The sequence below is a fragment of the Rhinopithecus bieti genome, unplaced genomic scaffold, assembly GCF_001698545.2.
Source record: "Rhinopithecus bieti isolate Rb0 unplaced genomic scaffold, ASM169854v2 scaffold_38981, whole genome shotgun sequence".
Classification (NCBI taxonomy): Eukaryota; Metazoa; Chordata; class Mammalia; order Primates; family Cercopithecidae; genus Rhinopithecus; species Rhinopithecus bieti.
This window is the reverse complement of record NW_016819573.1, coordinates 1,578,993-1,606,612: the sequence shown is the minus strand read 5'-3', so window position 1 is coordinate 1,606,612 and position 27,620 is coordinate 1,578,993. Positions and strand designations below refer to the sequence as shown.

General features: G+C 50.3%; 1 protein-coding gene across 3 annotated transcripts in view; it reads left to right on the top strand.

Moving 5' to 3' along the window:
- The window catches only part of KIAA1755 (KIAA1755 ortholog), a 63,650-nt gene extending 36,283 nt beyond the window's left edge, over positions 1–27,367 (top strand). Inside the window, exons 10-14 of one of the 3 annotated variants that reach the window (XM_017859124.1) lie at positions 594–742; positions 3,422–3,560; positions 4,827–4,949; positions 5,719–5,940; positions 27,313–27,367. In XM_017859124.1, coding sequence (XP_017714613.1) covers positions 594–742; positions 3,422–3,560; positions 4,827–4,949; positions 5,719–5,940; positions 27,313–27,342 — 663 coding nt within the window. In that variant the 3' untranslated portion in view covers positions 27,343–27,367. Of the gene's footprint in view, positions 1–593; positions 743–3,421; positions 3,561–4,826; positions 4,950–5,718; positions 5,941–9,448; positions 12,673–27,312 lie in introns of those variants that run through there. The other 2 variants (XM_017859121.1, XM_017859122.1) reach the window with 2 other exon arrangements.
- Positions 27,368–27,620: the final 253 nt, after the last annotated feature.

The following is a 27,620-nucleotide window of genomic DNA, read 5'->3' as shown; positions in this document are numbered from 1 at the left end:
AGCTGGAGTTTAAGTTGAGGCTTGAAGTTTGAGAAGGAGCCTGCCTTTGTGGGGGGCTGTGTTCCAGGCAGGGGGCAAACACTTGCAAAGGCCCTGAGGTGGGATTATACCTGGGGTGTTCAGGAGTAGCAAGGAGGCCAATGTGGAGCAGAATGAGTGGGAGAGAAGCACGAGTGGAGCTTCTAGATGCAGCGGGAGCTGGACCAAGGAAGAGTTGGTCTGAGATTCAATTTGAAGCCTGCAGGGAAGCCACTGGAGAGTTTTAAACCAGGGGTTATCAGATTTGCACTGAGATCCGTTCAACTGTCATGTGGAGAATAGACTGTAGGGGGAGCCAGAGGGCAGCAGGGAGATCAGTGAAGAGGCTGGAATGGGTGTCCCAGCAAGAGATACTGGAGGGTGGACCAGAGAGGTTGCCATGGTGATGAGAGGGGGCATGGCTACAGGGGATATTTTAGAGACAGAAACGACAGACTTTCTGGAGGACCTTGAATGCCAAACTGGGAGTTGGACTTGATTTGGGTGTGGGAGCCTTGGAAGGTTGCAAAGGGAGAGTGGGGATGGAGCCTCAGAGCACCTCCCTACGCTGGCAGGAGGCCACCAGGTGCCTGAGCAAGTCCAAGGAGCTGATGGAGGCTGTGCTGAGGGACCCGGGCCTCCTGGGCCTGCAGCGGGAAGGTGGAGCCACCCTGGCCAGGCTGCAGCGCGATGCCAGCAGGCTGGACTTCAGCCCTGATGTCAGGTACAGACGTCCAGGCCTTTCCTCCTCCACCCCCTCCTGTTTCTGGCCCAGGAGCTTGGAGCTGGGACCACACCACCTAGGGGTCACATAGCCAAGCCCTGAGGGTGCCCAGCTTTGCAGTAGTTGCAGGGCCTGTATCTCAGACTGAAACCTGGTCACAGAAACCCACCCTGAGCCCTGGCAATTTCCTCGCCCCTTCTCTGCTTCCCCTTCTTCAGCCCCAGCCGTCTCGAGCCTGGGATGGGCATCGGAGGATGTTGCCTACCCATTTCTGGTCACTCTTTTGGACAAAGCACTTTCTCCGACCCACACACCAGGCTGAGCCCCTCCAAGAGCCTGTCTCATTTATTTCTGGCAAGAACCCTGTGAGGTCCACATTGTCCATTTGGCTGATGGGTAAATGAGGCTCAGCGAAGGGAACTAGCTGCTAGGCAGCAGCTGGTCGCGGATTTGAAGCCAGGTCTTCTGGGCACTGAACCCCTACCCGGCCCTGCCTTTCCCACTAGGCTGCTCAGACACACTTGTGAGAACCTCATGGTGTCTCGGGGGTCTCAGAGCCGGAATAAATTATAGACATTCCTGGAAAGTTCCAGCTTTCTTAAATTTAGGGGCTGGGGGAAAGTCAGTCATTAAATTGGTCAGTAATTGCAAATATTTTCACCCTCTTAGAATACAGTTACTTATATTCGAAGTCAAGGGCTGGTATGCATGAGTTTTTAAGAACATTTTATTTACAGAACCAAGACCTAAATAGCACTTTGTATGTGTCCAGCATTTTTCTCAGGGCTTTACAAATACCAACTCATTTAATTCACTCCTGAGGTAGCTGTAAGTATTATCTCTATTTTACAGTGGAGGAACCTGAGGCTCAGAGAGTGTAAGTGATTAGTCCAGGGTCACACAGCTGGGATATGGTGGGGCCCAGACTTGAATCCAGGCTGTCTGGCCCCAGAATCTTGAACAAACCACCCAGAGCTGCACTAGACTTGAGAGCAGGATCACACAGATGGACGCACAGGCAGCATTAGGTGTGGGGTCATCTCCCTGCCCCTCAGTGCCCGGTGGGGGCTGGCACTGCCTTCTCAGCCTGTTCCACCTTCACCTGCCTGCCGGGCCCAGGCTCCTCCTGTCCACCCGAGGCCCCGCAGACCCAAAGCTACCAGAAGCTCCAGCAGGGGGCACTGTGGTCCCATATGAGCTGCTGCAGGCGTTTGTTCTGCAGCGGGTCCCTGCAGCCCTAGGCTGTCCGTGTCCCTCCGTTCCTCCCTCTCCAGGCAGGCAGATATTCTCTATCCCACTCACGCACCCTGGGCCCACACCTCTTCCCTGCAAGGGTGGCAACCCGTGGGGAGCTGCAGTCAGATGGGGAGGCCGAGGTAGAGCAAGGCACCCTTCAGGAAGTTAAAAGCTTTTCTTCCACCTTCTCTCTTCCATTTTCCCTCTGAAGGCAGAGGAGGGCAGAGCAGGGTTTGAAATTCCTCCCTTCACGCAAGTATCGCTATGCCTGAAATCCCATCCACACTTCTTCCTTAGTGTCTTGTGGCTTTGAGCATTTTAAAAAATTATGTGCAGAAACAGCCCTGGGTCGGGTTCCAACAAGCCCCATCTGCAAGTCGGTTCCCCTCCCTTGACCTCAGTTTTCCCATCTGTGAAATGGAGGCAGGGCCGGCAGGCGTGTTGCAGCTACTTCCCACCATTGCAATAGAAATAGCGCGAACCTGACAAACATCGTGCGCTGGGCACAGTGTTAAGTGTTTTGCATGCTGAGCCCTGGTTCTCTGCGCTGGCTGCCCCTGGAACCACCTGAGGTGCTTTAGAAAGCATCAGTGTCCCAGCTGGGCAAGGTGGCTCATGCCTGTAATCCCAGCACTTTTGGAGGCCGAGGCAGACAGATCACCTGTAGTCAGGAGATCAAGACCAGCCTGGCCAGCATGTGAAACCCCATCTCTACTAAAAATACAAAAATGACCCGGGCGTGGTGGCGCACGCCTGTAATCCGAACTACCCGGGAGGCTGAGGCAGGAGAATCGCTAGAACCCAGGAGGCAGAGACTGCAGTGAGCAGAGATCACGCCACTGCACTGTAGCCTGGGCAACCAGCCTGGGGGACAGAGCGAGACTCCGTCTCAAAAAAAAAAAAAGAAGAAAAAGAAAACATCAGTGTGTTGGCTGCACTCAGAGTCTGCTGACTTCGTTGGCCTGGGGCAGGGCACTAAGATTTGTTAAAGCTCCCAGGGCAGGTTATAATGTATAGCTGGAGTTGAGGGCCAGGGCGTTAGATCATTTAATCCTTGCAACCATGCTATGAAATGGGTTCTGTGATTATCTCCACCTCACAGAAGAAAAAGCAGAGACATAGAGAGGTTGAGAAATTTGCACAGAGCCTCCTACTAGAAGGAAGCAGAGCTGGGCTTTGAACCCTGTCCGGGCCAGCTTCATACCCTTCTAGGGAAGGGGGAGGGTCATTTCACTTCCTACTGTGTTCTCTTGTCCTCCCAGTCCATGGAAGACCAAGGCTGAGGCCCAGAAAGGTGTAGGGACCTGCCCACAGTCACACAACAAGTTAGCTGGAAACCCAGGCTGGGGCCACAGAGGTGGAGGGACAGGCCTATGTGGGGCAGAAGTACAGCAGGGTGAAGAGGGCAACACAGGCCTTTTCTCACTTCCGCCCACCTCCCAGGAGCCATCTGGCTGCAGCCACTGCCTTGTACAGCCTTGTGGACGAGCAGCTTCATGTTCTGGTCACCGCATCCAACAGCCTCCTGGGGAAGCTGGAGCTCCGTGTCCGCCTGGGCCGCCTGGAAGCTGCCATTCACCAGGTGAAAGGGGGCTCTGGCTTGGGGTGTGGGGATTCTGCCTGGCCACATTCCACAGGAAAGCCCCGACTCTGGGCCCGGCCCTAGCCAGGTGCTTTGTTCTGGAGAAAGGACACCGGGCTGGCAGTCCTTCAAAGGCCAGGCAGGCATCCTTGGGGCATAGCACATGACGTGGTGCTCAATAAGTGCTCAGTGAGTGAGAACATGGCCCCAAGAGCTGCATTTATTGAGCACCAACTCTGTGCCAAGCCCTGGGCCAAAGCCGTTGTGAACATCATTGCTTTCCAAACTCATCTTGGGGAAGGTGCTAGGATTTCACCCACTGCACAGACAAGGAAACTGAGGCTGGGAGACATTATGTCACCTGTGTGTGGTTGCATATCTCGGAGTCTGATTCTGGAACCTGCACCTGGTGTGGCTTCATCTGACTGCGGGTGCTGAGAACCAACACATTCCTTTCTGCCTGGAGCTGTGGGGCACGGCGCGCTCCTGCATCAGACCGCACTGGTCCATTCCCGGCTCCAGCGCTTACTCATGGTGTGGTCCTGGACAAGATATTTAACTCTTCAGTGCTTCAGTATCTTCATTTGTTGAATGGGGGGTAATATTAGCACCTGCTACGTTGGATCTGTGAGGATAAAGTGAGTGAATAGGCTCTTTAAGATGCCCCAGAATAAGAAAGGAACTTCCACTCAGGGGGTTGAGAGCCATTATGTACCCACTGTCCCTCACTGAATCTTTATGTCTACACCATTTTACCACTGAGTAAGCTGAGGCCCAGAAAGGAGGAGTGGCTTACCACGTTCACACAGTGAGTTACCAGCAGGCCCATGGACTTTCCTCTGCAGCCTGCAGCTTCTTCTCCAGCACTGTTTGCTGTGCACACGCGTACGCACGCACACACACAGGAACAGGGAGCTCATCACCCCTGAGGCCACCCCTTTTATGATCCGGCGTCACTGAGTGGTTAGAGTAGCCTGAAGTTCACCACCCTGTGACTTCATTCAGATAACAGTGTGCACTGAGGGCGTTGGCCAGGCCAGAGGCCCTCTGGGGTCCCACTTTGAAGAGCATGACCACGCACTCCCCTCCGCAAGCCATTTCTTCCCATGCCCAGAACTGGGAGAGTGTCAGTCCGAGCCAGTGGCCACAGGCCTAGCCACTGAATGAGTGAGGACCGAAGACCTCAGCCTCCAAGGAAATGGGGAAGCTGGACAAGGGAGGTCGCCTAGCAGCCCGTCATGTCCAAATCTGCCTCTCCTGCCCCAGGTCAGCGACTGGATGGAGCAGGAAGGAAGTCGGTGCCTGCAAACGCTGACCCCCAAGGATGGAAGTTTGGAGACAGTGGAGAAAGCCCATGCAGAGTTTGAGAACTTCTTCCTCCAGGCTGCAGTGCGTTCCAGACAACAGCAGAGCAGGACTGGAGCAGATGGAGAGGGCATTAGAGGGGTGGCACTGCCAGGGCAAAGCTGTGGAGGGGGGAAGAGCAAGGAAAGTTCCAGGGACAGTGAGGGAACCAGCTTGGATTGCAGAGCTCAGCTGAGATGTTATCTCCCTCAGGGGTTCTTACCACATGGCCAAGCCCAAAGAATATTCCGAATTCCCCGGAGGGTTTCTTAAAATGCCATTTCCAGGGCCTCACCCTAGACCTGATAACTCAGCCTCACAGAGCCGGGGGTTGAGGGGCAGGGAAGCTGCATCAACATGATGCAACGTGACAAGGCTCCGGACCACAAGGTGATTCAGCCCCGTATCAGCGCTCAGGAATTCCCAGGCCAGTGAGGAGCGAGGGCGGGGGTGGGGACAAACAGGGAAACGTGCACAGAAAGGGAGAATGTGGGGACTCAGAGCAGGAGCCTTTGGAGTCAGAGAAGTTTTCCAGAAGGGACATCTAAGCAGAGCCCAGCTAGGCAAAGTGAACTGCCATGGCGAGGGCCTGGAGACTTCCAGAAGCATGAGAACTGCTCTTTATTGTTCACCCCTCACCAGGAGCTAAGCCCTGTAAGGTGGGTGCTGTTAGGGTCCCCATTCTACAGATGAGGAAACCGAAGCTCAGGAAGTCTCCTGGCTTGGCAGCAGGGCAGCTGGAGGTTGTTGACTTTTGAGGGAGGCCCCAGCCAAGGCGGGAGCTGAGTCAGCACCCCCTTCTCTCCCCTCTCAGGCCCAGTACCGCCGAGGCCTGGAGCTGTCCAAGCAGGCCGCTCAGCTGGGAGCTGCAGCCGGAGGGACTGGGAGGGCAGAAGGAGCAGAGTTCCCAGAGCTGGCAGCCTTTGCCTCTACCCAGCGGGCCTTCCAGGCTAAGCTGACCCACTTTTACATGGCGGCCGAGCGGCAACGCACAGACCTCGAGACGCTGCTCCACCTGCACCGCTTCTGCAAGAGGGTGAGCCCCGGGGCCCACCTGTACGGATCTCCCCGATCCCCTGGCTGGGGGTATGGTGGGGACACGGATACCTAGACACAGCCCCATGGCCCACCTCCATAGACAGCCCCCCATCCCCTGGATACCTAGGCACAGCCCCCCCGCCCACTTGCACAGACACCACCCCCATCCCCTGGTTGGGGGCACAGCGGGGACAGGGATACCTAGACACAGCCCGAGGCTCTTTGTGATTCACTCCCAAGTCTTGTAACAGGAAAAAAACAGTGGGAAGGAGAAGAGCTGAGATTTGAACATAGATGTATCCGTGGTGCCCCGTGACATGCCCTATATGCTTCCCCAAAGAGAGAAGAGATGATGACAGAGTCCCTTCTCCAAGCAGACTTGACGATGATGATGAGGATGGGGTGTTGGGAGGGTAGTGCACATTTGTGAGTGTGTACACCACACCAGACCCTCCTGTGAGCACTTCACACACCTTACTTGACTTCGTTCTTACCCGTACCTCTTTGATGACAGGACACCAATGTTGTTCCCACTTTACAGATGAGAAAACTGCCCAAAGAGGGCAGCGGTGAAGGAGGATTTGATTTAAGAGCTGCCACCCATCCTAAATTCATGTAGCTAAATCTCTCTTTAAAAAAAAATTTTTTTTATGGGAAAACTGAGGTCTGTGGGGACAAAGGAGCAGGGTGGGAGAGTGTGGTCCAGCTGGGACAGCGCCCCCATGGCTGGCCCAGGCCCAGTGCCCTCAGCTGCCCCTTGCACTTGCCACCAAGGACAGAGTATGAGGAAGACCTGCCCCAGCCTCCCAGCTGTCAGGCCGGCCCAGCGTGCAGGCCACAGCGGTCACAGGCTGCTTCAGAGGGCAGCAGGAAGGGCTCTGGTCAACTCACACCTGGGGCCCTGGGAGGACAGGGCACTCTATCTGCTTGGGACAGCAGGCAAGGGAGGCAGGTGTCGGCAGTGGCAGCAAAGGGCTCCCCCAGTTCCAGCTGTGCACAGCTAAGAGCACGATACAGGCAGAATCCTAGCCTTGGAGCCCGGGGCTTCATGTCCTTGAGTGAGTTCTGTGACCTCAACCACCATCTTCACTGCTCTAGGCCTCAGCTCTTTGCTAAGACCATAGTTAATGGTTGTGTGGTTCTTATGATGAGCAAGGCCCTGTTCTAGTCATTTCACATATTGTTTTATTGTCGCCCCAATCCTATGAGGCAGGTACTACTATTATGCCCGTTTCCACATAAGGAAAGAGACAGGTCAGATAACTCACCCAGGGTCACACAGCTAACCGAGTGGGCAGAGATTCAAACCCAGACCATCTGGCTCTACTGCCAGCCTTACCAGGTAGTGACAGATTTCAATGGAAGTAACCCCTGGCACAGGGCTTTGTTCAAATTCAGAACGATTATTAACATCAGTATTATTATTATTAGGAGGAGGAGGAAGAGGAGTAGTGCCTCCAGGGTTAAGGACATCTGGAAGCTTCTTTGCCTTGCCCACTGATTTCAGCCAATTCCAGTGCCAAGGGCCTTCCCGGATCAATCAAACGTGCTCCAGCTCTGAGGCCTTTGCATGTGCTGTTCCCTCAGCCTGGGAAGCTCTTCCCATTTACCGGCTGGCTTCTTGTCTTTCTTCTGTTCTCAGCTCACACATCCCCTCCTTGCAGACGCTCTTTCTGACCACCCACCCCTGTCTTTCTCATCACCCTGTTTTGTCACTTCTGGGCACTCACTTTGATCTGAAGTTGTCCTGGTGCTTGTCACTCACTTGTCTCTTGCATGGTGTCCACGAGGCGAGCTCCCTGAGGCAGGGACTGGGTCCGAGTTGGTCCTAGCTCTATCCATGGTTCCTGGCACAGGCTTGGCCCACAGGGGCTCAGGGAGGCTGTGCAGGGAGTCAGGATAGGCTGGAAGCCTGGGGATGGCCTGTGTGGAGGTGGTGTCTGTGCCAGGCCTAGAAGTCATGCAGAGGAGGAAGCAACCCTGACTTTGAGTCCAACTCTCGCTGTTGGATCTGGGCTGGCCCTGTTTCCTCTCTGGCCCTGAATTTCAATTCGTTCCACAAGGGGTTGGGCAAGATGATTTCTGAGGTGCTATCCATCTCTGTCCAGCTTAGCCTGGAAGGTCAAGTCCTGGACAGACAGACAGATGATGGGACAGCCCAGCATCAGGCTCAGCCCCTGGTGGGGAACGTTGTGCAGCAGCTTTGGTCCTAAATAATAATAACACAATGGTGCCACTAACGGAGATTTATGGAGCTCTTTCCTGGCCATGAGCTCCGTGTGCTTGCACGAATATGAAGCCATTTATCTAAAGACAAGTTCCCTTAATCCGTGGAAAGATGGTCTCTTCGGAGAAAATGGTTCTCCAATCCCTACAGCCTAACAGCTCGCTGTCGGGTTCTAAATTAATGGAGAGAAAGATTATGTTTTTCACGAGCTGCTGGGAATGTGTTGGCTTCTTTGCAGTCTGCAGACATTTTGTGGGGGAAGCGGGGACAGACAGAATCACAAAATGGGGCAGAGGCTCGGCTGGAGGGAGGGGGCCTCCGGGCCTGGTGTGGCTGACAGTCTCGAGGTGTGATGGTGAGGGCATACCCCTGCCTGGCCCGTTTCTCCTTCTGCCCACTGAGGTGCTTGGAGGACAGATCTGGGAATCCTAGCTCCTCCCTGACTTGCTGTGTGACCTAGGGTAAGTGAGTTCACTTCTCTGAGCCTCAGTTTTCTTCTCTGTGAAATGGGCTGCTGGTGCAGTTCAGTGCGATCCTGCCTGAGACACACACAACCTGGCACACAGTCAGCGCTCAATAAACATTAGCTAGACTCTCCCTCACAGCACTCACAGGGGTTAATACAACCATGGATAGGAATTTCACCTCTCAAAAGGCTTTTCATGATCATCTACTGCAACTTCCATTTTACAGAAGAAGAAACTGAGCCCCAGAGAGAGCTAAGTGCCTGCTGGCCCGTAGGTCTATTAGAATGTGTCTGATGGGCCGGGCACAGTGGCTCATACGTATAATCCCAGCACTTTGGGAGGCCAAGGCGGATGGATCACCTGAGGTCAGGAGTTCGAGACCAGCCTGACCAACAAGGTGAAACACCATCTCTACTAAAAATACAAAAATTATCTGGGCATGGCAGCAGGTGCCTATAGCCTCAGCTACTCAGGAGGCTGAGACAAGAGAATTGTTTGAACCCAGGAAGCAGAGCTTGCAGTGAGCCAAGATCACGCCACTGCACTCCAGCCTGGGTGATGGAACAAGACTCCATCTCAAAAAAAAAAAAAAAAAAAAAAAGTGTCTGATGATCCTCAGGGTGCTTGGGGGCTGTTTCCAGATGGCAGGTGTGTGAACCCCAGGGAAGAGAGGGAAACCAGGATCATCATGGTCAGTGGAGAAGATCATGGCCAAGCCGAGCGAGGCCCTGGCATGGGGCACGTATTAATTCAGTCCTCCACGGTCCCACTTCTAGCCTGAGTCCCCACCTCCCTCTCTTCTTGTCCCCCAGATGACCTGGTTCCACATGGACTGTCAGGACCTGATGGCCCAGCTCAGGCTGGACAAGGCCTCAAGGGTCAGTCCTGGGGACCAGCGCCGCCTCCACCGCTACCTGCAGCGACTGGCATCTGAGTTCCCTGCTGAGAAGCTCGCAGCCGTGGGGCTGCAGGTGGCCTCCCTGAGCCGGGTGGGCCTGGGCCAGGAGCTCTGGGAGGAGGCCGGGATCAGGCATGAGGAGATCCGGATACTCCTGGAGAAGGCACTGACCCACTGCTCTTGCCCAGAGACTCCCACTGCTCACTCAGTGCGACCAGAACGAAGAGGGGCGGCGGCCAAGGGCCAGGGTCTGAGTGTAGAGGTCGCTTCTAAGGGGAGGTGGGACCAGCCCCCACTAGACTCACTGGGCATGGACCGTTTGCCAAAGTCCTGTTGGCTTCCTGGGGCCCCCAGAGGGGAACAGAACAGAACTTTCCAGGCAGGCTTTCCACCCCAGGAAGCTGGCCGGGCTGCAGAGGCTGAAGACGGCAAAGGCGCCCACGAGCTCCCTGACCCTGCCCACGAGCATTCGCTTGCCACCACTTTCTTCTGGCAGCAGCCCCCAAGGCAGAGCCAGGTCCCTCGCCCCACTGGGGGCAGCTTCTCCTCAGAGGGGACAGACTCGCAGACATCCCTTGAGGACTCACCCCAGACAAGTCCCCTTGCCTCCCTCTAGCTGAGAGCCCTCTTCAGTGGCACCAGCCTCCGGGAGCACTGGGACAGGGCCCAGCTGGAGGGGTAGCTGGGAGCTCTGGTCAGTCCCAGTGAGACGTCGCCATGGAGCACTGGTTTTACATTCTGCCTCTGCTGGGACGGTGAGAACTGTCGACCTGCCTCTGGCTCCAGAAAACTCCTGGAAGACCCAATCCTCACCCATGCAGAGTAGCGAGAGTGGGCGTCAGAACCAGGGCGCAATAAAGCATGTGATTGGCTCCATCCCTCCAGGCTCTCATTGTGGAAAGAACTGTTGGCACAGACCCCTCCAGAGGTCTCCCTGGCAGGCAGGCAGACACCCACCTGTAGCTCAGGAACATACACAGCTCTCCTCTCGGCCACGAAGTCCAGCGTTGCCCTCATACAGAATGTTTGGGGAGATTCGGGAGTGGTTCCTTGTCTTGGATTCCAGGAAAATGTACCCTGAGATGAGGATTTAAGGATCAGTGTGTTTGGTGCTGATCCAGGAACCTCAGCTGGGGGAGTAGGAGGTAAGTCTGCAAAGGGAATAAAGAAGACGTCAAGCAAATTTTCTTTTTTTTTTTAATTTTAAAATTCATTGTATTTTATTTTTAGAGATGAGGACTCACTACATTGCCCAGGCTTGTCTCAAACTCCTGGGCTCAAGTAGTCCTCCTGCCTTGGCCTGCCAAAGTGCTGGGATTGCCTCCCCCTGCTCCACCTCCCCACCCAGGGACAAGGTCTCACTCTGGTGTCCAGGCTGGAGTGTGGTGGTACAATCATAGCCTCAAATTCCTGGGTTCAACCGATCTTCCCACCTCAGCCTCCTGAGTAGCTGGTACTACAGGCATGCACCACCATGCTCAGCTTATTATTTATTAATTTTTTTGTAGACATGGGGTCTCGCTATGTTGCCCAGGCAGGCTGATCTCAAGCTCGATCGATCCTGTGGACTCAGCTTCCCGAAGTGCTGGGATTATAGGTATGAGCCACTGTGCCCCACCCTCAAACAAATTTCCATGTTGGCAACTGGAGCTAGATCTTGCTGGAGATCTCTGAAAGACAGCATGGAATCCTCGAACACCCCCTGAGGGGTGAGGCATCCAGGGCATTTATCTGCCAACCCTCAGGAGTTGGCACTTGCAGACGGCATGCACAGCCAGCTCCACTGGCCTTGGCAAAGAGAATTGCCTCATGGAGCCGGAGGCCAGTTCCTGTGCTCAGAAGGGAAGGACATGTCTTCTGTGCTCCCTGTCTCACAAGGCCCCTTCGATAGGCATGGACCTTCATTCTCAAGTTCAAGGAACCCTGTGGAATCTTGTCCTTGTCCTCCAGAGAGAATCCTTTCCACCCTCAAGGTCCCCTCTCTCTCTCATCTCCCCACCAAGCCTCCCTGGACTCAATGTCTTCTGTCCCCTTCCCTGCCCAACGTCCACCTCTCTAGGCTCAGCCTCTGTGATCCAGTGCCATTGGGGCTCTGTGGGTGACTGGGTCCTGGTGGTTGGGGACCGTGAGAAGGGTCCTATCTGTTGGATCTTAGATGGGGCATCCAGAAGCCCCATCCTTCATACTGCCCCAAGTGGCCCCTGCCAGTGCCTCCCTGGAGTGTCATTAAGCTGAAAGTGTTTGCCTTGCCTCTGCAGTAGGATGCATTACTGAAGTGGCCTCTTGGTCACCTAGCTCTGAATTTTCCTGGCTCCAGAAAGAGGCTGGTGGGCACAGGTCCCCCACAATGAGGTTGTGAAGGGGAGAGAGGCAGGCCTGGGCCAGGCATAGGAGGACAACTAGGGCTTCTCAGGATCTGTCTCAGCCAAGAGTCGCACACTCAATACTTAAAATGGCTTCAGGAATCTTCCGAGACTGAAGATTTCCCCAGGCGTGGTCTAGGGCCTGCCTGCCTCAGAGTCGTGAGCAGAGCCGGTCAAAAGGCTTGCTAGGGCTTCCTACAGAAGAGTTAAAATAGAGTCTTGGGGCCAGCAGGTGGCTGGAATCTGCGTTTGTAGCCAAGTGCTCTTCCTGTGTGACTCAGCAAAGTGGGGGTGCGTTTGGGGGAACACCCAGGGCTGGGGCCTGAGCCCCCCACCCAAAGCCAGTTTTGATTCTTGCATTTCACTCCCTGCCTTCCATCCAGACAGGCCCAAGGATGCATGAGGTGTGGGATTAGCCCGTCTCCATCAATGCCTGTCACCTCAGAGAGGTCCGAAGGCTCTTAAAATGCGGTTGCCATAGCAACAGCATCCAGCCAGTGGGGACCACAGACAGGGAGCCATGGAACCTGGGGTGATGGGATGGAAACTGACTTGTGAGAGACCACAGCTACTGCTAGAAGGAAGGGGGCAAAGGGGACATAGGTAATCTAAGAATCCTTGGGCAGGAGGAGTCCCCAAGGCTACCTTGTGCATCCTTCTATCCCCAAAAAGAACTGTACCCCAACAATCTCTCCCCTCACCGCATCCCCTGGGGAAGAAGGGAATGCAGAAATGAAATACCATAATGAGTAACAATGTATAAAAACAACAAATAATAACAGCTAATGCTTCTTTTGCATTTTCTTTGTGCCTAGCTTTGAGCTAAATCCTTTAAAAACTTTACAGGACTTGTTGATTTTTTTTTTTTTACAACATTGCGAGGAGTGATTCCACCCTATTTTACTGAGAATGAAGCTGAAACTCAGAGAGGTTTGGAGGTACCTTGCCCAGTGCCACCATGAGGGGCAGAGCTGGACTTGCCCTGGGCCTAGTTTATTGGCTTTGCCCAAGCCTGCCCACAGTAGAGGCATGGCATGCCCCCCCCCCCCCACCAAGAGATTCCCTGTGAGTGATGACATAGCTTTGAATCAGCAAAGCCTCGGCCCCTGAGAGGCTGCTCTGAGGAGGCAGAGGCCACAGGGCCCCTCCATGGGATTTTTAAACAAAGTTTGAAGCCTGCTCTGGTGGAAGAAGATGGGCTTTCAAGGAACCCCAAGTCAGCTAGTGATGTGACTGTGTACATCCCACTGTGATGGGAACACTTTTTTCAAGCTCGAGGGGCTGGTAGGCAAGAGGCAGAAGGAGGAGCACAGCCTGGAAGTCAGGCACTTCAGGTGCCACTCTTCCCTGTTGCTGATGGCCTGGTCACCCGAGGCAGGTTGCTTCCTCTCTCGGGTGCTCAGTTTACCCCATCTTTCCAATGGAGGCATTGGATGGGTGAGGATCTTTCTCATCTTGGAGAGCCCCGCTTTTGAATCCAGGATTAACAGCCTAGTGCCTGTGAATAGACAGGTGCCCCTCAGTTTTCCCATCTGTTCACGGGATTTGTCAAGCCTGCTGCGTCAGGAAAATAAGATCTCTGGATCCTTGTGTTCTGCACCAAGCCTTCTTCTTTTCCAGAGGAGTAGCCATCTTGTGAAGGAACAAAGCTTTGAAAAGACTTTTCACTGCTGGGCAGTGATGTGGGGCAGACATAGGACTGAGCCCAAGCAGAAGTCTAGGCACTTGAACAGTTTGCAAAATACTTTTTTGTCCATCTATTTCCCATCTGATGTTTACTACAACCCTTTCAGTCACAGAGGTCATACTCTGAGATGGCCCCATTTTACAGATGGGAAGACTAAAGCCTGGAGAGGGGTAATGACTTGCCCAAGGTCACACAGCCAGGAAAGGGGCCAAGAAGGGGAAAGTACAGGGTCTCAGCCTGGTTCTGGATCAATGCCAAATCCAGGATTGTGGATGACTCTGTGCTTTGTCAGCCACTCTGAGGTAGGCCCCTCACACCCTTGTGACACAGACAGGGTGGCTGTCACACCCACTTTAGATCCAGACAGGGTGGCTGGCTGGGGTCAGAATACAGTCTGACCCCATAAAGCAGAGACGTCCTGTTCTCCAGGGGCTGTGAATTGGCCTCCAGCCCAGGACAGATTTGCCTGGTCCCAAACCCCAGCTGAAAATAGCGCTCTGAGGCCAGAGAGTCCCCTGCAGAGCTAGTGCTCTGGATAGGCAGCAGGACTCCGGGAGTCCCATTGCCTTCTGCCTGAGGCATGCTGGGGAACTCGGGGTAGCCATGTTCTTCCTTAGGACCTCCTTTCCCCATCTGTGAAATGGAGGGATTCGGTCAGACCAGGGAAGGAAAATTGGTGTTGTTTTGTATGTGGAACCTCTGACCTGCCTTCCCAATCCTGCTTCCCTCTATGTGCACTGACCATCCATCCAGGCACCCAGGCTGGAAACTTGCAAGTTGTCCTCAAACCTCCCCTTAACTCCTAAATTCACTCTCCTGATCTCTCTGATATCTTCTACTTCTCTCTCCCTCCATCGTCCTCACCCTCATCCCAGCCTCCATCCTCTAGCCCCAGACAACTATAACAGGGTCCTCAGTGGTCTTCCTGCAGTCACTTGGATCCCCTTTATCTGTTCTCCACCCAGAAACTGGGGCGTCTTTCAAAATGTAAAATAATGTCAGCCCTGCTTAACCCTGAACAGTAGCACCCCATAGCTCTCCAGATAGAAAACCCAACCTTCCTGTGATCTACAAAGCCTGTGTCGTCAGCCTCTACCCTCCACTTCAGCTTCATCTCAATCTCCATGTCTTCTGAGTCCCAGAAACAATAACTTGCTTTCAGTTCCTCAGCCATTCCAAGCTTTTTCTGAGGTCAAGTTCCCCAGAAGTGGACCTTGGGGTGAGGATTCAGGTACAGGTGATTCATTGAAGAGGCGATCACAAGAGAAACCAGGAAGGGAAGCAGAATGGGGAAGGGAGGGAAGTCAAGGTGCAATTTCAGACCAAGTCCCAGCCTCTGCCTGACTGCCTGGGGGAACTCTGGAGGATATTTTACACCTCCAAGGCACTTCAGGCTTTCTGCAGAATCATGTGGCACAAAGCAGAGTGTGATAGTTCCAGGGCAGACCTTGGAAGAAAGTTGCAAGTATGGGCCCATAAAAGATAATATTCTGCACCAATAATATGTAAAAAGCTCTCACAACTAAATATTACTACTACTACTAATAAATTTTAAACTGGACAGAGGACCCGAATAGGCTTTTCTCCAAAGAAGATGCACAGATGGCCAATAAGCACATGACAAGATATTCAACATTACTGGCCATCAGGGAAATGCAAATCAAAACCACAAGGAGATGTTGTTTCACATCCACAAAGATGGCTATAATAAAAAGACATATAACAAGTGTTGGTGAAGATGTGGAGAAATCAGAACTCTCACACCCTGCTGGTGGCAATGTAAAATGGTGCAACTACTTTGGCAAGCAGTTTGCCAGTTCCTCAAACTGTTAAACATCAAGTCATCATATGACCAAACAATTCCATTACTAGGTATATACCCAAGAGAAATGAAAACATATCCACACAAAAATTTATACATGAATGTTTATTGAGAATTATTCCTGATAGTCAAAAAGTAGAAGCAACCCAAATGTTGATTAGCTATTGAATGGATTTTTAAAATATGGTATATACACATAATAAAATATTATTTAGCTATTAAAAAGGAATGGAGTCACTTCTTAACATTTTATGAAGCCACTGTTGTCCTGATATCAAAGCCAAATATGGACATAACAAAGAAAATTACTAACCTTATGCATATACCTTATGAATATAAATGCAAAAATCTTCAACAAAATGCTAGCAAACCAAACATGACAGCATCTTAAAAGGATTATACAGCATGACCAAGTGGGATTTATTCTAGAAGTGCAAAGATAGCTAAACATAAGAAAATCAATCAGTGTAATATGCCAAATTAATGGAATAAAGGAAAATAAACCACATGACCATCTCAATCGATGCAATAGCTTTTCATGATAAAATACTCAGAAAATAGGAATAAAAGTGAACTTACTCAACATGATAAAAGGCATTTGTGAAAAACCCACAATGAACATCAAACTCAATGGTGAAAGACTAAAAGCTTTCTCTCTGAGGTCAGGAGGAAGACAAGAATACCCACTTGCAGCACTGCTATTCAGTATTTTACTGTAAGTTCTAGCCAGCACAATTAGACAAGAAAAAGGGAAAAAAGGCATCCAAATGGAAAAGCAGAAGTAAAACTATTTATATATTTAAAAGATCAGATCTCATTATTTTATATCTCAAAAATCCCAAACAATCCACACGAAAGCTACTACAGCTAATAAATTCAGCAAAATTTCAGGTGACAAGATCAACACACAAAAAATCAGTTGTGTTTTTATATACCAGAAACAAATAATTCAAAAAAGAAATTAAGAAAGCAAAATTTCATTTACAATAGCACTAAAAGAATAAAATACCCAGTAATAAATTTAACCAAGGAGATGAAAGATTTATACACGGAAACTTACAAAACATTACTGAAAGAAATTAAAGAAGACCTAAATAAATGGAAAGACACACTATATTCATGGATAGGGTTGTTAAGATGTCAATACCACTCAAAGCAATATATAGGTTCAACGTAATCCTATCAAAATTCCAACTGATTTTTTGTCCAGAAATAAAAAATCAATTCTCAAATTTAAAACAGATTGCAATAAGCCCCAAATGGCCAAAACATCTTGCAAAAGAAGGTCAAAGTTGGAGGACTCAGTTTTCAATTTCAAAACTTACTGCAAAGGTATAGTAATCAAAACAGTGTGGTACTGCCATAAAGATAAATGTATGGACAAAGGAATAGAATTTTGAATTCCAAAATAATACCGTGCATCTATGGCCAATTGATTTTTGGCAAGGATCCCAAGTCCATTCAATGGAGAAAAAATAGTCTCTTCAACAAATTAAGCTGAGACAACTGGATTTCCAAATGTAAAAGAATAAAGTTGGACCCGTGCTTCACACCATATAAAAAAGATTACTAAAAATAGATCAACAACTTAAATATAAGAACTAAAACTATAAAACTCACAGAAAAAGCCAGGTGCAGTGGCTCATGCCTGTAATCCCAGCACTTTGGGAGGCCGAAGTGGGTGGATCACGAGGGCAGGAGATCGAGACCATCCTGGATAACACGGTGAAACCCCGTCTCTACTAAAAATACAAAACAAATCAAAACAAAAAAATTAGCTGGGCATGGTGGTGGGCGCCTGTAGTCGCAGCTACTCGGGAGGCTGAGGCAGGAGAATGGCGTGAACCCAGGAGGTGGAGCTTGCAGTGAGCGGAGATCGCACCACTGCACTCCAGCCTGGGCAACAGAGCGAGACTCCGTCTCAGAAAAAAAAAAAAAAAATCGTAGAAAAAAACATAGGGGTAAATCTTAATGAGCTTGGATTTGCCAATAAATACTTAGATATGACACCAAAAGTATGATCAAAATGGATAAATAAAAATGGATAAATAAAAATGGATAAATTAGACTTTATCAAAATGAAAATATTTAGTGCATAAAAGGAAATTATCAAGAAAGTGAAAAGGCAACATAGAGAATGGGAGAAAATATTTGCAAATTGTCTATTTGATAAGAGTTTAATATACAGAATATGTGAAAAATTTATACTACAACAACAAAAAAATACAACCCAATTACCAAGTAGGTAAAGAACTTGAATACTTATTTCTCCAAAGAAGATGTACAGATGGCCAACAAGCACATGAAAAGATACATCACCAGTCAACAGGGAAATACAAATCAAAATCACAATGAGATACCATCTCATAGCTACAAGGTGGCTATAATTTTTTAAATGCAGAAAATAACAAATGTTGGCAAGAACATGAAGAAATTAGAACCCTTATACATTGTTAGTGGGAATGTAAAACAGTGCAGCTGCTGTGTAAAACAGTTTGGAAGTTCCTCAAAAAGTTAAACATAGAATGACCTAGCAATTCCATTCCTAGTTATACACCCAAAACGTTTGAAAACAGAAACTCAAAGAGATACTTGTATGCCAGTGTTTATTGCAGCTTTATTCACAATAGCTCAAACATGGAAATAACCCAAGTGTCCATTAACAGATGAATGAATAAACAAAATACACACATAATCCCACTTGTTTTATATAATCACATTTTGTTTTATATATATATACACACGCACACACATACAATGGAATATTATCCTGCCACATAAAACGGAATGAAGTTCTGATACACGCTACAACATGGATGCACCTTGAAAAGATTATGCTAAGTGAAATATGCCAGACACAAAAGGACCAATATGTATGAGTCCATTATGTGAAATATCTAGAATAGGCAAATTCATAGAGACATAAAGTAGATAAGAGGTTACCAGTGGCTGAGAGGTGGTGGGAATGGGGAGTTATTGCCTAATGGGTAGGGAGTTTCTGTTTGGAGTGATGAAAAACTTTTGGAAAGAGATAGTGGTGATGGGTGTACATTGTAAATGTAATTAATGTCACTGAATTGTGCACTTAAAAACAAAATGGTAAATGTTATATATATTTTACCACAATAAAAAGTGTTTAAAGGAAAGAAGTGCTGATACATGTAATAACATAGATGACTTTGTAAACATTATGCTAAATGAAAGAAGTTAGTCATAAGAGACTACATATTATATGTCTCCATTTATAGAAATGTCCAGAATAGGTAAATCTATATACAGAGAAAGTAGATTAGTGGTCACTTAGGGCTGGGGATAGGGGAGGTGGGAGATACGGCAGTGATCCCTCGAGGATACAGGATTTCTTTTCGAGATGATAAAAATGTTCCAAAATTGACTGTGGTGGTTATACACATCAGTGAATATACTAAAAACTATTGAATTGTACACTTTAAATGAGTGAATTGCATGGTGAATTGGCTATATCTCAACATAAGTTGTTTAAAACACACAGACACACACACACAGAGAAGCCAGAGGAGGGAAGCACAACATTCCTTAGTGTGATTTTGATTTGCATTTCCCTATAGACTGGTGATGTATCTTTTCATGTGCTTGTTGGCCATCTGTACAACTTCTTTGGAGAAATAACTATTCAAGTTCTTTACCTATTTGGTAATTGGGTTGTATTTTTTTGTTGTTGTAGCAGAGATTCTTTACATATTCTGTATATTAAGGGTATCTGGGTGTAGCACTGACAGTGTCTGCTACAAGCTCTTTCTCATCTCAAGGCTTCAACCTTTTCAACTAGCTAAGCCCTCCTTATCCTTCAGATACCAGCAAGAGGTTCAGCCTTTCCTGACCACTCTGAAGTGGTCAAAATCCTCTTTTGTTAAAAACCAGGTACTTCTTCTTCATAGCATGTATCTCAATTGTCATTTTGCAATATTTTATTTAATGCTTATATACCCTACTAAACTGTGAGTTTCATGAGAGCAGAAATTGAGTCTACCTGTTCAATGTATGCTTTGCACAGGGAAGAAACTTCACAAAGTTTGTCAGATGAATTGAAGGAATGGATGAATGCCAGATCTTTTCGATTAGTAGGGGCTGCCTCCAGCACCTGATTGGCTCAGTAAGGAAGAATTCTATGGTTGATTAATGATGTCTGCCATGGGTGCCAGCAGGGATATAAGTAGTAGATGTGCCCTAAATTTGCTGTCCTTGAAGTAAATTTAGAGCCACACCTCAGGGTCCCCTATCAGAGAGGGTTCAGGTCTGCCTAGAAACAAGAGTCTCAACTCTCCCCCAGCTCCCAGGAGTGCAGTTGTCATCCCAGCTGGCCTTGCTAATCAATCACACAGCCACACAGTGCCCGTTAGGATTTGTCACTGAGCCACATCCAGGTGCGCCAGGCAGGAGCAGGCAGGCTCGTTTGCATCTCATCTACATGAAATTTGCATACACCTCCGCAGCTCCCATCTCCTTGCAATTTTCAAGTTAAAATGTCGTTACCGCTCCTGTGAAGCCTGTTATTTCTTGATTTCATTCTCCCTGTTCCTCTCCCCCTACTCCCTCCTACGCCTTAGACACTCAAGCCTGGGCTGGGAAAAAGGAGGTGGGAGTTTTAGCTCGGGTTCTGGTGCTGATTCACTGGACTGCGCTCTCTAGGCCGTGTCTGTGGCTCCAGGCACAGGGGCAGGAATGTGGCTAAAAGAGCTGCCCTTCAAGCAGCCACAGGAAGGCTAATAGGAACTTAGCCACTCAGTGTTCTCCACACTAAGCACCCAATTCCCCGCTGCCAAAGCCTTTGCCCATGCTGTACGCTCCTCCTGGAAAAAAGCCTTCTCCCTTTTCTACATGTCAAAGTATTACCTACCCATAGTAAATGTCCAACAACCTCCATCCATCAGTTCTGTTTCTACCGTGCCACCGGCCACTGGTTGTAGGCTGACTGGGTGCGGCGATAGACACGTGACTGAAGGTAGCCAATAAGATTCTTTTCTCCCAGGATTTGGCTTTGGGAATCAGAGATGCTAGGTAGGTTCTGGAGGGAGCATGTTCGGAGGACCGCTGTGTCCAGCTATGTCCGTAGAAAACAGAAAGGTGGTCCCCACTGAGGAAGAACCAAAGCTGACAGGCTCGGAGCCAGACTCAAGAGGCCCAGAGGCAGCAGCGGCCCTGGCTCTGGGCTCAGGCCCTCCCCTCCACCCCCAGGTCAGGCTGCCCTGCATACTAGGGTTCCCCTGGTCACCACCCTGCTCCAAGCCTCCTCTTCCATCCTCCATTCATGCTTGGGCAAGTTCTAGGGCTTCTGTTCCTCGCCTGGGTGGAACAATAAGCAGATTTAATGCGAGCTCAATGAACTTTTGGGGGGAAAGAGCTTGATGTTTGACATCTCAAAAAGACCATTGAAGTTGTCATGAAGATAAAAAGCTGAACTTCAGTGAGTTTTATGTTTGTAGTTATACTAAGAAAAGGGAACATGATAAACTCTTTAGAAACAGGTGTTTCTTTTTTTTTTTTTGAGACGGAGTCTCACTCTGTTGCCCAGGCTGGAGTGCAGTGGCTGGATCTCAGCTCACTGCAAGCTCTGCCTCCCGGGTTTACGCCATTCTCCTGCCTCAGCCTCCGGAGTAGCTGGGACTACAGGCGCCCACCACCTCGCCTGGCTAGTTTTTTGTATTTTTTTAGTAGAGACGGGGTTTCACCATGTTAGCCAGGATGGTCTCGATCTCCTGACCTCGTGATCCACCCGTCTCAGCCTCCCAAAGTGCTGGAATTACAGGCTTGAGCCACCGCGCCCGGCCGGACCTTAATCTTGACATGACTATGACCCTGCCCAGGGGCCACCTCCTCCAGGAAGCCCACCCTGATGCCCCTACCCAAACCTCTCCTACATCTCTGAACCCCACAACCCTCAGTGTGTCGTTCATGCCCAGCACTCACTCCCTTAGCCTGGCCTTCATTCCCTGCAACACTGTGAGTAACCCCAGGGCAAGGCCATATCTGAAAGTGTGAGGTCTGCCTTTTTCAGCATAGTTAATAATAACATTAATACAAAATATGAATGACCTCTTATTTACTGAGCATATATGCTGTGCCAGCATTGTGGGTCATTTACCCTGCGTCATCTCATTTTAATCCCCCAACAGTTCTACAGGGGTCAATTGGTTCTATAGATCAGGAAACTCAGGGTCAGAGGGATTAGGTAATGGGTCTGAGCTCATATAGCCCTTACGTAGTAGAACCAGGATGCAAACTCAGCAGTCTCATTTCAAAGTATGTCCTACATGTAGACTTGAATTCCTCTAGGGGTGCCCCCTGACTTGAGGAATCCTCAAAAATATACCTGCCCCAGAACACTTTGGCCCTAACCTGTGGCCAATGCCTGAGCGACTGACGTTGGTGCGTCTAGTACTTGGAGTTAGGCAATGTCTATTCAGTAGAGAGACCAGACATCCCTGCTTGTCTTGGCCAGAACTGGTTAATGCCAACAATCACCACATCATTATTAATAGCTCTCCAAAGTGTTCTGGTTTGGCCAATAAATGACATGGTCACCCCACCCATCTGTTGTGTTTCATTAAGAACAATGTCTCCCCAGGCTTGGGTGGAGAGGAAGTGTAGATCTGGTGTCCACACCGCTGAGCAACGAGACGGGGCCTAGGAAGTCCCAGGCCAGGGCAGCCTGAGGGCCGATGGGATGTGGGGATGAGTCACAGCGGCTGTCTGATCTGCTGAGACCTGCAGGGAGGAAGCCGCTCACTCGTGCCTGCTCCTCCACGGTTCCCATGCGTCCAGCTCACCCTGGGGAAGGAGCTAGGGTCCAGCTGCAGCTTCTGCTTCTCACCTCAACCCCTCTGGAAAGGGTTGCCTGGTTTCCTCTCTGAGCCTCGGTTTGCCTATCTGTTAAAATGGAGACAATTGGCCGGGCACAGTGGCTCATGCCTGTAATCCCAGCACCTTGGGAGGCCAAGGCGGGTGAATCACTTGAAGCCAGGAGTTCGAGACTAGCCTGGCCGACATGGTGAAACCCTATCTCTACTAAAAATACAAAAAATTAGCCGGGCGTGGTGGCACATGCCTGTCATCCCAGCTACTCTGGAGGCTGATGCACAAGAATCGCTTGAACCCAGGAGGTGGAGGTTGCAGTGAGCCAAGATCGCACCACTGCATTCCAGCCTGGTCAGAGTGAGATTCTGTTTCCCCCCCTCCCCCGCAAAGAAATGGGGACAATTATCCTGGCTGCAGCTGTTAGGATAGCTGGGGCTGGGAAGTCTGTAGGGCCTACCTGCTTCCACACTTGCCAGGAACTCCTGACAACATAGCCGGATTCAGCCAGGGGCCCTGGGAGTTCTGGTTGCCAGTGGCCTGGGTCAGGAAGCTTTGAAGCACTTGAACAGGGCTGGGAGTATGCCAGCATGCCAGCACTTTCAGGGAAGGCCGCTTCCCACCCACAGAACGTGCCCCTGAGCGTGAGTGCCAGGCTTGGGGTCTTGTCCCAGCTCCACCATTCATTCTCTAAGTCACATATCCTCCTCTGGAAATGGGGATGACAGAGGAGTCCTACCCTCTAGCGCTGTTGCGGGGTTGTGTGAAGTGAAGCACTGGCATGTGAGTGCCATGAGTGGGAGGTGGCATGATTATTAATATTAGACTCTTTTTTTTTTTTTTTTTTGAGACAGAGTCTCACTGTTGCCCAGGCTGGAGTGCAATGGTGCTATCTCGGCTCATTGCAACCTCCACCTCCTGGGTTCAAGCGATTCTCCTGCCTTAGCCTCCCAAGTAGCTGGGATTACAGGCATGTGCCACCACACCTGGCTAATTTTTTTTTTTTTTCAGTAGAGACGGGGTTTCACCATCTTGGCCAGGCTGGTCTCGAACTCCTGACCTCAGGTGATCTACCCGCCTTGGCCTCCCAAAGTGCTAGGATTACAGGTGTGAGCCACGGTGGCCGGTATAGACCCATTTACATACAAGGGATTCTGAACCCCCAGAGGCCTCTGCTGGACCGCCTCAGTGGAAGAGGCAGGGCCCTGGGTTCTAGTCTCAGCTCAGCCTCTGGCTTATTGTGAGACCCCAGCAAGTCCCTCCCTGTCTCTGAGTCCAGAGGTCCTCCTCCAACTCACTCTCATTGCTGGGGAGAGGATCAGATGGTGGAGGAGGTGGATTTGAGAATGAGCCAGGTCAGGGAGCCATTGTTAATTTGACGGGGCTGCTCAGGCTTTCAGATCTCCCCGCAGAGCCTCAGCAACCCTGACCTCAGTGGTTCCTTCCACTCTGCAATCATCTGTGGCAGCCGTGTGACCCTGGTGCACCCCAGCCTCTGGCAGGGACCCCATTCCACCCAGCTGCTCTCTGAAGGCCTCTGCTCTGGGGGTCCGTGCCAGGGCCCCAGCTCCACCCTCCAGCCCACCACACATAATCACATCCTGTGGCTTGGGAGGCATTCCCCATCTGGTTTTGTCTCAACATTTCCCCATGTGCTTGGCCAACTCTACTGCAAATGCTGGGGTCACCAGGGCTGATGTGTGGGTGGGAGCTGTTTGCTTTTGTTTCCTTCTTCTTTTTTTTTTTTTTTTTTTCAACAGTCTCACTCTGTTGCCCAGGCTGGAGTGTAGTGGCACAGTCTTGGCTCACTGCAACCTCCGCCTCCCAAGTTCAAGCAATTTTCCTGCCTCAGCTTCCCAAGTAGCTGGGATTACAGGCGCCCGCCACCATGCCTGGCTAATTTTTTGTATTTTTAGTAGAGAGGAGGTTTCACCATGTTGGCCAGGCTGGTCTCCAACTCCTGACCTCGTGATCTGCCCACATCGTCCTCCCAAAATGCTGGGATTACAGGTGTGAACCACCATGCACCTGGCCGTCCTTATTGTTTGTAAGCAAAAAGGCTTAACTCTGACTGTGAATACAGTCCTACTGCAGCAATGGCTCAGGGTTACTTTGGAAGGAGACCCAGGATTAAGCATGGGCTGGTTTTGACCAGAAAAGGCTTGGATGGGTCTGGAGGGAGGAGACTGAACAGCTTGGGCTCCCAGTAACAGGGCTGATGCTGCCTTGAATCAGTGAAGCAAGGTTTTAGGCCCAGACTCCACGTGGGGGCCTCCCACCATGAGCATGGGGTAGGTTGTATTGGCCATAGTTGGCCACATCACCCATCCCATATAGTTTTCTTACGCTGTGACCTTGACTCTCCTTCTCTTGAGCAGTGGGGTTCTATGTTCCTTCCCCTTTGTGACTGCCTTGACAATAGAGTGTGACGGAAGTGACAACATGTGGCTTCCATGGCTAGGTCATAAAAATGCATTTCCACCTAACTCGCTTGGAGCCCAGCCACCGTGCTGTGGGAAAAGCCAAACAGTCCACGTGGAGAGACCCCTCAGAGAGGCCACATAGAGGTACTCTGGCAATGGCCCAGCTGAACTCCCAGCTGACAGCCAGTGTCAGTCCCCAGACCTGCAAGTGCGGATGCTTCCAGATGATTCCAGCCTCCAGCCATTGAGTCACCCTTCAAGTGTTCCCAGCTGACATCACGTATCAGGACAAACTGTCTCTCCCTGTGCTATGCCTGCTTTCCTGACCCACAGGACCCTGCGTGTTTTACACCACAAAGTTGCGATGAAGTGATAGCAGCCAAACGGTGTCTTGCCAGGGCCTACCCCACCCAAAGTTCAGGGCAGCATCTCCCTTCCTAGGGATGGCTTCACCCCCCTCTCATCACTGGACCTCACCCAGAACATTCCTTCATTGTCCAGGTGAAGAAACAGGATCAGAGGGATGAGGGACTTGCCTAGAGTCCCACGGCCTTCCGTGGTTAACTGCTTTGCACAGGGGAAGCTCTGATCCAGTCAGATCCCTTAGAGCAATCAGCAAACTGCAGCCTGTAGATTGGCCTCGGGACCTGTTTTTGTAAATAAAGTTTTATTGCAACACAGCCATGCCTATTCATTGATAGATTATCTGTGGCTGCTTTTGAACTACAAAGACACAGTTGGTTCTGGCCCACAAAGCCTACTATCTGGCCCTTTACAGAAAAGGTTTGCAGATAATTCCTGCCTTAAAGATGTAAGGAAGCTGCAGTCCCTTCTAAAAGCTCAAACCTCTCCAAGGGACAAGTTGAAAATTTTTTTAGCAAAGAGCTCTAAGGAGATCTGGGTTCTAATCTCCACGCCCTCTCCAAGCCTCAGTTTTCTCTTCCACAAAACAGGGCAGTAACTGTTCCTGCTAATTGAGAGTAAACTAGGGTAAAGCGCCCCCCTGCACCCAAGTACCAGCAGGCAGCAGGCCCTCTTGTGAGCCCCTGCCCACCCCCTTTCCTTCCACCCACAGAAGTTTCCGGCATTCAGGGAGGGCAAGAAAGGAGCTGGAGCCCCCAGGGAAATTAGCTCCTCGGCCCTGGTGGCTTCACCTCATTTAGGATGTTAATTAAATAGATTTGCATAATGTGCTCACCGAGGTGTTACTTTACTTGCATGTTTAAATCATTTAATCATCTGTGTTTTCCCCTCTCTGAATCATGATGATGCCAAGATGGGGAGGGGGTGGTGGAAGAAAGAAAGGAAACTAGGAGTCTCCAGCTCTCTCTGTGTCTCCTTTCTCTCTGTCTCTGTCCATCTCTCTTCCTCTCTGTCTCTCTCTCTCTCACACACACACACATATGCAAACACATTGACAAAATGCACCCAGGTTTGTAACCCCAATGTGCAATGCATCCACCATCTCCATCACTGGACTCCAGCCACACCGGCATTCTTGCCATTTCTCACACATCAAGTGCATTCCTGCCCCGGGATCTTTGCACTTACTCTTCCCTTGGCTTTGTATACCCTTGGTGCACTCATTCCCCAGATATCCACATAGTTTCCTCTCTCGCTTCCTTTAGGTCTTTACTCAAACGTTACCTCTTGGGAGAGGACTTCCTTGACCTCACTGTCTTATTTAGCGGTTCTGTCCCTCTGTATTTTCCTGCAAAGTACTTATCACCGGCCAATATTATGTATACACGTTTGTTTATTTGTCTGTTGTTGGACTCCCTTAGCAGAATGTAAGCTCCACAAGGGCAGGCCTTTAAGTTTTGGGTTTTGCTCTTTTGCCTGTTTTTTGTTTACTGCTGTCTCCCCTAGTGTTTAGAACATTGCCTGGCTCACAGCAGGTGCTCAGTAAATATTTGTTGAATGAATGAACACGCATGGAAGGTTTGCAGGTCCCCAAAGGATAGGCTGTGATACCGTGAGGTTACAGGCTACCCAGGGATGCACACCAAGCCGCTGCCAGCTCTGGGTCTAGCAGCCAGTCTTGCTATCGCACAGGCTGGGCTTTCTCCAGAAATGGAGCTGTTTTTGCAATAGCTCTGAAAGCGCTGACTCCACGTCAGCTTCCCCTGAGGGCTGACATTTCTCAAGCAGCCTTCTAGGGAACTGGGCAATTGTTTTGCAACTCAGGCATCATCCGTGGGGTACCCTAGGGGCCAGGCTGATAAGCCCCAGAGGTCACAGTCTGACCACAGAGGGCACCGGGAGGAAGGCTCTGGGGTCACAGGGCCAGAGGTCACCGAGAGTCCTGAGACAGCTGCTGTGCCCACTTCTCAGTGGATATTTTGAGCCAAGGTCAGAGCTGGAAGCCCAAGCTTCTTCTGCACCCTTGCATAGATGAGGAAACTGAGGCTCGATGAAGGGATTCAGCTTGTCCAAGTCTCCTGAACAGGACTGGCCTCCCCCAGGAGCTCCTGGGGCTGAGAGAGCCTCGTGAGGGAAGCTCTGGGCAGCTGGCTGCTCCACTGTCTGTGTTGCGTCTCTTCCCCCACCAGACCTCAGCTCAGACGCCACTTCCTCAGGAAAGCTCTCCTTGATGCCCTCAGTTTACATCCAGTTTTTCTATTCTCAGAGAACCTCCCTCTTTCCTTTCAGAGCTCACATCTCTTTGCAGTGATGACCTGATGTCTGTCTCCAGCCAGCCTCTAAGCTCCATAAGGGGAAAGACCAAGCCAGGCTGTTCCGTTCACCGCCCTGCTCCTGAGCCTAGCTCATAGTGGGTGCGTAGTAGGGTCTTGAGGACTATTTGATGAATGAATGAGCACAGCATGTGCAAAAGTGTGGAGGCGAAAAAGTGCGGAAGCATTTTGCAGACAACGAGGTGAGCACAGAAACTGGCCAGGTCCTGGGATGGTTGCTCAGCTCCTCTGGGCACCTGTAGAGCCTAGGAATCTCTTTCTGGT